Below are 11,946 nucleotides of genomic sequence, written 5' to 3'. Positions count from 1 at the left end.
CTGCTCGTTGATTGAAGGATCGCAGAAGGGGCAAACAGGGAGACAACGAAGCAGAAGGGAGGCAGATTCCGAGAGCTTCGAAGGGCGGGGTGAGGATTCTTTTACTGCGTAGGGGTAGGAGGGTTTAGCATTCAAGGGCACAATCGGGAGAAGGCTAAAGGGAGGGGAAATATAACATTAACCAGTGGGGAAAAGGGAAAGGAGTGTTCTTGGTGGAAGAACCAAAGGGAAAACGTGGAACAGAGAAGATTTTAGGCTAAGGGGCAGACTTGAACAATAGCTGACAAGACAGGGGGAGGGTACAATTCTCTTACAAAAGGGGGTGGAGAACTCATACAACTGCAGTTTCCCATGGCAACCCTAGACTGCCTTCCCAACCCCTCCTCCTACATCTCCCCCGTATTTATTCATTAAATAAGCACTTCCCAACGTTTTAAGCAACATACGCCTAAACAAAAATAAAGCAAGCGAGATCATGAACATTATCAGAAAGATCCAAAAGAGTCCCCTGAGGATGATAGCAACCCACCCTGGGACACCCCATTGAGACAGCAGTTTATTCACAGGATCTACAGTCGAGGTCTCAGTCTTGAGGTCGTCAACTTGCTCTCGGATCTGCTGGATATTAGCTTGGATGGATGTGCTCTTTGATGCCAGATTGAAGCAGCACATTCCTTCAAAGTCCTCACAGCCGTGGCCATGGGCGAGCAGTAAGAAGTCAATAGCAGCCCTATTTTGCAGTGTGGCGTGCCGGGTGACTTCTTCGTCCGCTAGCAAGTCGGACAGGGCAGCGGACGTGGCGTTGGCCTGCTTACTGAGCCAACACTCGAGGTGAGAAAGCTCACCGAGGGCCTTTGCTGTGGCATACCATGGTAAAAATATGGATACCGTGACTCTCTTCGTCTTTCCCCAATTGTAAATTTTTGAATCACAATTTTCGTCGAATTGGTTATAGGATCTCTTTTTGCGAGCCAATTTATTTTCGTTTTTCCAATTTAAAATTTGGGTTTTGTTCGGTGTCAGTGTGGTAAGCTGCCCAAGGCTGCAGGGGCCTCCCTGGATTTGGGAGGGAATCCCTGCCCACACCCTGTCGCCGCAGATGAGAAAAACCCCCGTGGGGAGCACCCTGGGAACTGAGGAGGACCTAGATACCATGGTCGAGGTGTAATTGCACCAATTTGCTGCATGGTATCTCCCATCGTGGGGAGATACATCGTGTCTTTTTACTTCTTGGGTACCAGCGGGGTGGAGTTTAGCCATTTGATCCCAGTCTTTCCGGGAGGGCTGGTACCTAAACCTGACACAATATGTTGCCTGAGAGGAGCCCAATAGGTCCAATTCTTGGGGCTCCTGTGGTGCATATGGCAGAATCCTCGTCCACTCATCCCAGGTGTCCACAGGATTAGGTTTTTTTCCTGCATATGGATAGTCGTTTGGCGACAGGGGGACTCCTACCAGGCACGTGGATAACGGATTGTCCACACTTCCCATGGCCATACAGAAGTTGTCCTGCTTCAAGGACTTCGCCAGCGTGACCCATATGTTTTCTCTCAGCTGTGGGACTATCCAGCTCCTGACCGGTGACAGCCAGATGATGACGATCAGGAGCATCAGATGTTTCAGAGGTGTCCTCAAGGCGGCAGTCATCCTCAGCGTCTTGTGATAAAAGAAAATATAACTTGAATGATAAATTTTCCTCAGTGGTCCCTCCCCAACCTCCCCCGTTTTTATTTACTAAATAAGCACTAAATAAAATTAGAGAAAAGGGGTAAGGATTGAGGGAAAGGGGAGGTTAGGGGAAAGGAAAGGGTACAGGGGGCGATGGGGTAATTGGGTACGTAGAGTTCAGCGGGGGAAAATATCTTCGGGTAATCATGACACGTATGACGATATTGGGAGGAACGGTCTTTCTTCTCCTCCTCTTCCAGGCAGTGGAAACTCCGTCCAGCGATGAGGTGTTCTCGGTGCTTTGCACCAAGGACACGTTGTCTTGCTGAGCTGGCACCTCTATGAAGGGCTTGACATATTTCCCCGGAATCCATCTTGGTCCTTTATCTGTAGAAACACAGGCATACCCTCTCCCCCAGGTTATTAGAGGGAAAGGGCCCTGGATAGCTTTGGATTCTGGGTCCTTTATCAAGACTGGTGGCCTCTCGGCGAGTTGCGCTCTGGTGTTATTGTGAAAATAGCGGATAATAGGAGGGTCAGGCTCCCTTTCTGAGCAGTTTAAAAAATTCAGGGCATACAGGGCCTTACATAACCTTTCGGCTGGGCTCACTGTAATGTCCGGGTTATGTTGTTGTTCAAGGAGCCTTTTTAGATTTCTCTGGGCCCTCTCTATTATCGCCTGTCCTGTAGGATTGTGGGGAATTCCGGTGGTATGGGAAATTCCCCACTGTTGCGCAAACTCACCGAAGCGCTTTAACGCATAGCATGGGCCATTATCAGTTTTTATGTGAGATGGGACTCCCAACGTAGAGAATGCCATGAAAAGATGTTTCATGGCATCCCTGCTTTTTTCGCCTGCATGGACGGAGGCAAACACTGCGCCGGAAAACGTGTCAATAGAGACATGTATGTATTTCATCCAACCAAACGGCTCGAAGTGTGTTACATCTGTCTGCCATATCTCTAGCGCTCCCAACCCTCGGGGATTTGTCCCCGTAATGAGGGAAGGGAGAGCGAAAGACTGGCAGCTCGGGCAGGTAGAAACAATGGCTCTTGCCTGTGCTATCGAGATCTTAAATTGTCGCACAAGAGCTGGCCATTCTGGTGGTAAAATGCACGGCTGAGCCGCACTTGCCGGAGTATGTCTGGTAAGGTGGTTGAAGCGGTTGCAGATATTTGTGTTGACATGGCTAGGAGGTCCGCTTTCCAATTCCCCTCAGTGATCTCTCCAGGTAAATCGGTGTGTGCCATTACGTGCATGATATGATAAGGTTGCTCTCTATGGGAAAGTAGCCAAATGAGATCAGAGAGTAAACTGTATAAATTTGTGTTTGAAACTTCTTTGAGGAGGGTACCTTCGGCCCTTTCTGCTAGCCCAGCGACATAGGCCGAATCAGTGACCACATTCAGAGGCTGTTGAAATTTTTTGAATGCTCTCACGACTGCGGCAAGTTCCGCCATCTGGGGGGAACCCTCAACCAGCTGGACGTCAGACTCCCACTTCTGACTGTCCGGGTCCTTCCAAGTGATCACCGATTTGTGGGATCTGCCCGACCCATCGGTGAACACAGTGAGAGCACCTGGAATTGGTGTTTTGCTTTTAAACATTCTTGGGGCCAAATGCAATGTATCCTTAAACAATTTATGCTTAGGATAGTGAACCGAAATTTGTCCGGGGAAGCTGTCCAAAGCAATGAGCAAATTTTCATTAGTTTGCAACAACGAGTCCAATTGATCTAATGAAACAGGTAAGTAAATGCACTCAGGGTCACACCCTGCGAGGGTTCGGAGGCGGTGTCGTGCCTTCATTATTAAAGTGGCTAGCAATTCTGCAGGGGTTGTGATCGTCCTAGAGGGCTGGTGTGGTAGGAAGAGCCACTCTAAGATGACCAGGGGATCAGATGCTCTGTTATCCCACTGGAAGAGAAGTCCATGGAGGTGGGGGCACTTACCCAACACCGCAAAGTTCACGGGAAGGGTCCGGACCACGCGGTGTGCCTGGCGAGACTTCAGAGCAACAGCAACCCCTTGCAGGGCTTCCCGCGCGGCAGGTGTCAGTTCGTGCGGTGAGGCGAGGTCTCCGTCGCCTCAAAGCAGACAGAAGAGGGGTGACAGCTCCTCAGTCGTCAGTCCCAGGAGGGGGCGGATCCAGGTGATCGTTCCGCACAGCTGCTGAAGGTCTTGCAGAGTCCTTGGGTCCTCATTGACGGTCAGTGTCTGTGGCGTCACTGTCCTTCCCGTGATGAGGAATCCGAGGTACCTCCATGGTGCTGAGAATTGGATCTTCTCTTCTGCTATCTGGAGCCCTGCAGCTTTGATAGCCTTAATAGTCTTGTCCAGTGTTGCCTTTAGGTATGTCGAGTCGGAAGCACAAACTAGCACATCATCCATGTCATGCAGGATGATGGCCTCAGGGAAAAGCCGACGCACAGGTGATAAAATCTGCGCTACAAAAGTCTGACAGAGCACAGGGGAATTTTTCATCCCCTGAGGCAGGGATGTCCAATGATATCTTTTAAAAGGTTCAGCCCTATTCAATGATGGTACAGAGAAGGAGAACCTGGGAGCATCCCTGGGGTAGAGCGGAATGTTAAAAAAGCAGTCTTTGATGTCTATCACTGCTAGCTGCCAGTCTCTGGGGAGCATAGAAGGTGACGGAAGGCCTGGTTCAATGGGACCCATATCTTCTATCACATCATTAACCCTTCGCAGGTCTTGGAGCAGGCGCCACCTGTCTGTGCCAGGTTTTCTAATTACAAAGACAGGGCTATTCCAAGGGCTGGTAGAAGGTGTTAAATGCCCAAGTTTCACCTGCTCCTCTACTCATTTGTGAAGCACACTCAATTTTTCTGATGGAAGGGGCCACTGATTCACCCAGACAGGTGTGTTGGTTTTCCAGGTCAGGGGTGGGGAAGTGCGCTCTGCAGTGGCCCACGCTAAAAATCCCACAAAGGGCTAGGGATGTCGAAGTCGGCTCCCCATTGGCATAAAGCATCCCTTCCTAATAATAGTATGTTTGAAGAGACAACAAAAGGTCTCACCGTTGCCAATTGTCCTTCCGGACCTTCCACGCACACAAGATGCCTACTCCTCAGAGAATGGACCGCTCCGCCCACACCGGAGATCGTGCCGCAAGGGGGCACAAGCTCCCAATCGCTGGGCCACCTCGCCTGGGGGATGATGGTCACGTCAGCTCCTGTGTCTGCCATGAGCCGCATCTGCACCGACTTTCCCTGCAAAGAAAGTTTGGCATCAATTAATGGTCTTTCTTTACATACATTTTGGGTGAAGAAAACATGTCTCTCTGTGTCCGGGTCATCGTGAGTGTCCAGTACGTAAAGCAAAGCAAAAGGATCTCCTTTCCTTAAAGTAAATGGCGGGTGGTTACAAATGACGGAGACGGTGATCTCCTCTCCTGGTGGAAAACACACTACCTCAGGTAAGATGGTGATTTTATTCAGCGTGTTGAAGGAGTCTTCTAAGATGAGCACGGTGGTGTCCCGACAGTCGTGGAAGGGGCCCAGGAACCCAGCAGGAATTCTCGTCAGGTCCTCATCCTGGAGAGAGATGGTGACGCTGCTGCGGAGGACCCGACGATTGCCCTGATTTAGGGTACCTGTCCGGCGGAAGAGGCGGAGTCCGTCCTCGTGGCTGCGCTGAACTGCTGGACTTGGCCGCGCGGCCACTCGTCCTCCCTGATGGTCGGGAGGCTGGGATGCTGAGAAGGGCCACTTGCTGTCGTCGCGCGGCCCTTCCTCGCGCTCTGCAGCCAGTTTCCCGCTGGCTGGTACCCTTGTCGCTGTAGATGAAACTGGTGATCTTGATAAAATGGGTTCCTAGGATATGGTCTTGGGGGGGCAAGATAGGTTGTTGAATCTGTGGCCAGTGGGGACAGTTCACCTGGATGTGGCCCAGCTGACCACAGTTAAAACAGCGCGTATTTTGTAAGTTTATCATGGCCTCTCCCACCCCTTTGCTGACAGCCAGGGCCCCCATGTGCTCCATTGACATTGCCTTTGTGCAAGCCTCCACCATCTGAGAGATGGTGGGCTCGGGGTCCTGAGGTAGTGCACGGAGAATTTTTTTGTTTCCGAATTAGAGTTAGAAATGGCCATCTTTCGTAGAAGCTCTGCACGAGCTTCTGCGTTGTCTATTTGTCTCTCAATGGCCTCTTTCAGTCTATCAACAAAAGTAATAAAAGTCTCCTCAGGCCCTTGCATGATAGAAGAAAAGTTTTGCAGGGGGATCTTACCGTCTGGTATCTTCAGGAGTGCCTCCTTTCCCGCTCCTGCTATGTCCTGAAGCAGCTCCTGTGCTAGTAGAATTTGGTCCTCCGGACTGCTGAACTCCCCTTCTCCAGCAAGGGCTTCCATTGCCTCATCCCCCTCTCCCACCACCTCTGCGAGATCATACTTGCGCAGGAGTGGTTTCAACAGTTTTTTCCAATGAATCTCCTAGAGGTCTCATTCGGTGGGAGAAAACAGTGCCTTAGCAATATACCTTAAATCATGGGGGAGACTAGCAAACGTCCAGCAAATGTTAAGTCCAGCACATTTTTAAAGAAAGGTGAGTTTCTGCCATAATCTTTGGCAGCCTTCCTTAACTCCTTCACCTCAGCGTATGGAATTTGCTCCCACTTTGGCTCCCTCCCCCGCCAGAGGATGACCGGTGCCGCAAAGCTGCCCAAGTCCCGTGCCAATTCCAAATTCCCATCCTTAATTGCCTCCTCTCTGATCTTTGCCCAACCCCCCCCCCCCGACTTGTTGGAATGCTGGGGGCTGCCACTCTCCTCATCCTCTTCCGAGGATGAAGCAGGCTGGGTTAGGGCACGGTGCCTCCCCCTGGCCGGTGGGTCCCGGAGACAGTGCGTCCGACAGGCCAGGATGGCCTGCTTCCGGCCAGGCTTCTTCCTGGTTCCGGTACTGGCAGTGGCAGGAGAGGAGGAGGCGTGTCCCGACCCACCCACTGGGGCGTGACTTTCTGGTGGGGGGCTCCCACCCACAGGGGCTGGGCCCACTTGGGGGCTGGTCCCAGCCACAGGGGGCCACCCAGGGGTGTGGTCAGAGGGAAGGAGGGGACGGGTCCCGACACAGGGGCGGCACTCGACGGAGGGGGGGGAGGAGGCGGGGGCGAGATGTCAGGAATTTTCTGGGGTGAAGGAGAAGGAGGGGCGCCATCTTGGGGCTGGTCTTTTTTCGCCATGAGGCAGGCGCCATTTTGTCCTATTTGTTCAGTTAAGTCCTCTAAAGAGCAACAGGGTTTCAAACTAGGATTAGGGTCTCTGGTATAGAGGGAACAGGAATGACGTGTGTTGGGGTGGCCAGTCCCAACACACGAATGGGACAGGGAGGATCGGGAAGCAGCAGAGAGACGGCAGCAGCTCTGTGCCGATGTATGGCAGGATCTGTCTCCCGATCCGCCCTTAGGGGAAGAGGGAATAGGACTGGGGGGGGAGGAACACGAGGTAGGTGAACTGGGGACCCAACTCTCTCTCTTCTTTTTTAACAAATTAAGAATGGAATGAAAAAGCGGAAAAAAACGACCGACTGAAATCCTCCCCTGAACTTGTAAATCGTAAATCTTTCTCCCAACTCTTCCCCAGAAATCAGGCACCAAAGCATCTTCCCGTGTAGTAGCAGGAAAATGTTCAAATATAAATTTAACAAAAGGCTTTAAATCTCTCTTATTAAAAGAAATGTTCCCTAAAACAAGGTGGGACTTAATTTGGATATAAAACTCCCGTTGAGCTGGAGACAGGTGGTTACCCATTATATCAGGTCTCACAGCTAAATCACCCTCTTCGGAAAGGAAAAAAAAACAAAAAAACAAAAAAAGGAGGTGAAGCCTAGTCAGGCGTAAGAAAAAGCGAGATAAGCATACCTCTGAAGGATTCAGGCATAAAACGGGGACATGGAAGAGGGGTCTGGTGGAACTTGTGCTGGTCCGAGGGCGTTGCCGCTGCCGCGCAGTTTGAGAGTCCATCGGTTATCAGCAGAACCCAGGAGACAGAAGCCTTCCGAACTGAAAGGGCGGCTGTCCCTGGAACTGGTCCCGAACGCCGCTTGCAATCCTGGAGAAGGCTGGTCACAGAGCAGGCAATCTCCAGGAGACGGTCAAGGACTGGACCCGCTGGTGTCCGTCCCTGTTCGGGCAGCCAGTTGCCGAGCCGTGGGGGCTTTTAGCCTCTTGGCACGAAGCTCGGAAAGCTGGTACATCTGAGGGTCCACCAGAAGAACGGGAGGGACACTCGGGTTGCTGAAATCCTGCTCGTTTATTGAAGGGTCGCAGAAGGGGCAAACAGGGAGACAACGAAGCAGAAGGGAGGCAGATTCCGAGAGCCCCGAAGGGCGGGGTGAGGATTCTTTTACTGCGTAGGGGTAGGAGGGTTTAGCATTCGAGGGTACAATCGGGAGAAGGCTAAAGGGAGGGGAAATACAACATTAACCAGGGGGGAAAGGGGAAAGGAGTGTTCTTGGTGGAAGAAACAAAGGGAAAACGTGGAACAGAGAAGATTCCAGGCTAAGGGGCAGACTTGAACAATAAATGACAGGACAGGGGGAGGGTACAATTCTCTTACAAAAGGGGGTGGAGAACTCATACAACTGCAGTTTCCCATGGCAACCCTGGACTGCCTTCCTTACCCAACCCCTCCTCCTACAGTAGGCGACTAGAGAGGCAGAATACGCAGCTGCGGAGCTGGCCGAAAGCAAGTGCCGCTTGCCGGCGTCTTTCGGCAAAAGCGGCGCTCCGGAGCGCACCGCTGCCACTGCAGTCATCTGTGCGCGAAGTAGCCGCTTCTTGTCCTCCGGCAGCCGGAGATCGCGGTAGCTTGTAAGAGGCGAAGAACGAAGCCGCGAAGAAGCCGGCTTGTGTGCGAAGCTCGCAGACTGCTGCAGGACGGTGGCTGCCGCTCTCCTGCCTCTTGAATTCACTCTTGGCATGCCAATAGAAGGTGTTCCAAGAAAACTTTCCTGGGTTCTGACGTAGCGGTCATGCATCCCACCTTGGAAAGTCCTGCTGCTCTCCAGAGGTTCCAAGATGCAGAGAACACTGTGGCAGCTGCTGAAAATAAGGGTAACTGTGAGTTGGTCAAGAAGCAAGAACCTAGGCAGCTGCCTGTGCTTGGCAAGGAGCAGCTGCTGGATTCTTGCAATTGCCTTCAGTGCGCACAGAAGCCCGCTGCTCTGCTGCTTGGTTTTTCGCCTTCAGTCAATTGCACACTACGTAAATAAGTTAGAAAATTTGTTACCCTATAAGCTCCCATGTAAATATGTTAGGAAGTTTGTTAGTCTATAGGTACCCATGTAAATATGTTTGGAAGTTTGTTAGTCTATAGGCTCCCATGTAAATATGTTTGGAAGTTTGTTAGTCTATAAGCACCCATGTAAACATGTTCTGTAGACTGTTGTTTTTATAAGGATTGTCCAAATAAAACATCTTCTGTAAATCCTAGCTTTTGCCTATCTTTGGGAAAAAAATACTGTTTCTTTTTAAAATCTCAGTTCTCTTTGCAATGCCTTTGGGCCCAGGCGGCGTTTGCACCCTTGTGCTTTCCACTTGTTCTGGGTTGCCGGGGCTGGAGGTCCCCGGCGGGGCTGGCACGGCCACCCCGGGGCTGGGGGTCCCTGTGCACAGGGGGTCCCACCGACGCCACTGCTGGCACTGGGCACTGCTGCTCTTCCTGGGCTGGGCCAGAGCAGTGTCCCCAGGAGCAGAGCTGTCAGCAGCAGAGAGGGGGCTCTGACAGCAGTGGCCCCTGCAGCAATGGCCCAAAGCAGGCAGGAAGCCTTCAGCCACCCTTGCTGCTGGAGCCACGGGGACTCCTGGACCGGGAGGCGGCATCGGGCCACAGGCATGCCAAATCCACCTTCATGCTCTGAAGGCCATGGCAGCCTTGGGAACTGCGGGACCCGGATCTGGGCTGCTGCAAGGGCTGATGTTTAAGGCTTGGAGCCTCCAAAGGCTCCGGCCTTCGCTTGCCAGCCCGCCTTGCACTGCCCTGTGCCCGCACTGATCAAGAGACAAAAGCCAAGCCAGGGGATCCTCACCCTGCCCCCATTCCTGCTGCTGGCAGCGGCCACTGGCCCCTGTCCCCCACTCGGCTGACAGCTGGAGGGGCAGGGCAGGCTGTGCTGGGCAGGGGGCGGGGGGCTTTGGGCCTGTGGGTGCTGCTGCTGCTGGGGGCCATGGGCCCACGTCTACCTTTTCCCTCTCTTCCCTCCTGTCACTTTCCCCATTTTCTCTCTCTGGGAGCTTGGCTTCTCTCTCTCCTGTCTGCAGGGTCAGCCGCACGTGGGACCCTGCAGGAACTGCCTGAACTACAGGGAAGTGGGAGAGGACTCTTTCTCAGGAACTGTAGTCACAGGACAAGGGGGAATGGGATCAAACTGCAAGAGCTGGAATAGATTTGATGATGGGAAGAAGTTCTTTCTTGGGAGGGTGGTTGTCCCTGACACAGGGAGCAGTGCAGAGAGGCTGTGGATGCCCCATCGCCAGGAACATCCAAGGCCAGCTTGGACAGGGTCCAGAGCAACCTGGTGTGGTGGGAAGTTGCTCAGGTTGAAAGCAGATGATCCTTAGGGGCCCTTGCAAGCCAAAGCATTCAAGGATTTGATCATTCCATGATCCCCATCTCTCCGTCTGGAGTGGCCCTGAAACTTCTGTGACATCACAGCTCCCAGCGTGTTGCAGGAGGAAGGTCCAGGTCCTGGAAACGAGCACAGCAGACACTTCACCTGCTGCCAGCGGCCAGTTCTCCCTCGCCCTTCGCTCTGCCCGTCAGTGCCGAGCTGTTGCTGCTGCCTGGGCTTTTCCTGACGCCTGCTCTGAAGCCAATCCCGGCAGGATGGGCACTGCTGCCCCAGTGGAGGTACAGTGCCATTCCAGGGAGGGGGGCACCCTGCCTGGGCAGGCTGCAGCCATGTGGGAATGGATGGGATGGGACAGCAAGCCCAGCGTGAGATTGTGCTGCCTCTTGCAGACGGTCAGAGACACCCTGGAGGAGATGGAAGTGGACATGGTGGTGCATGGAGAAGAAATGATGGAGGTGGACACAGAAGACACTGCCGAGGACATGGAGGTGGACGTGGAGGACGACACCGAGGAAATGGAGGTTGATGAGAAGGATGAGGAGGAGCCCATGGTCCTCGGATGAAGATGGAGCCCCACGAGCAAGAGAAGCAGATGCTTCCCACGCCCAGCCCACCTGAGCCACTGCTGGCAGCAGAGTCCAGCGCTGCTGCATCCTTTCCTCCAGGACTGAGGGAGATGCTGGACATTGATATGACCCCTTTGTAATTATGTTCTAGGTTTAGAGGTTTTCTGTAAATATGTTTTAAAGTTTGTTACCCTATAGGCTCCCATGTAAATATGTTTGGAAGTTTGTTAGTCTATAGGCTCCCATGTAAATATGTTTGGAAGTTTGTTAGTCTATAAGCACCCATGTAAACATGTTCTGTGGACTGTTGTTTTTATAAGGATTGTCCAAATAAAACATCTTCTGTAAATCCTAGCTTTTGCCTATCTTTGGGAAAAAATTACTGTTTCTTTTTAAAATCTCAGTTCTCTTTGCAATGCCTTTGGGCCCAGGCGGCGTTTGCACCCTTGTGCTTTCCACTTGTTCTGGGTTGCCGGGGCTGGAGGTCCCCGGCGGGGCTGGCACGGCCACCCCGGGGCTGGGGGTCCCTGTGCACAGGGGGTCCCACCGACGCCACTGCTGGCACTGGGCACTGCTGCTCTTCCTGGGCTGGGCCAGAGCAGTGTCCCCAGGAGCAGAGCTGTCAGCAGCAGAGAGGGGGCTCTGACAGCAGTGGCCCCTGCAGCAATGGCCCAAAGCAGGCAGGAAGCCTTCAGCCACCCTTGCTGCTGGAGCCACGGGGACTCCTGGACCGGGAGGCGGCATCGGGCCACAGGCATGCCAAATCCACCTTCATGCTCTGAAGGCCATGGCAGCCTTGGGAACTGCGGGACCCGGATCTGGGCTGCTGCAAGGGCTGATGTTTAAGGCTTGGAGCCTCCAAAGGCTCCGGCCTTCGCTTGCCAGCCCGCCTTGCACTGCCCTGTGCCCGCACTGATCAAGAGACAAAAGCCAAGCCAGGGGATCCTCACCCTGCCCCCATTCCTGCTGCTGGCAGCGGCCACTGGCCCCTGTCCCCCACTCGGCTGACAGCTGGAGGGGCAGGGCAGGCTGTGCTGGGCAGGGGGCGGGGGGCTTTGGGCCTGTGGGTGCTGCTGCTGCTGGGGGCCATGGGCCCACGTCTACCTTTTCCCTCTCTTCCC

At 53.3% G+C, this 11,946-nt stretch overlaps 1 protein-coding gene across 1 annotated transcript; it reads right to left on the bottom strand.

Annotated features, from left to right (window-relative positions):
* Positions 1–256: 256 nt before the first annotated feature.
* Positions 257–3,697, bottom strand: LOC128783303 (uncharacterized). The gene is made up of 3 exons (XM_053933960.1): positions 3,621–3,697; positions 391–1,656; positions 257–280 (listed from the first exon to the last, which is right to left on the bottom strand). The coding sequence occupies exons 2-3, from the start codon at positions 1,645–1,647 to the stop codon at positions 257–259; spliced, it is 1,281 nt and encodes a 426-aa protein (XP_053789935.1). The 5' UTR covers positions 1,648–1,656; positions 3,621–3,697.
* Positions 3,698–11,946: the final 8,249 nt, after the last annotated feature.

This window comes from Vidua chalybeata, unplaced genomic scaffold (genome assembly GCF_026979565.1).
Source record: "Vidua chalybeata isolate OUT-0048 unplaced genomic scaffold, bVidCha1 merged haplotype scaffold_126_ctg1, whole genome shotgun sequence".
NCBI lineage: Eukaryota > Metazoa > Chordata > Aves > Passeriformes > Viduidae > Vidua > Vidua chalybeata.
Note: the sequence above shows the minus strand (reverse complement) of the source record. Positions and strands in the feature narration are given on the sequence as shown.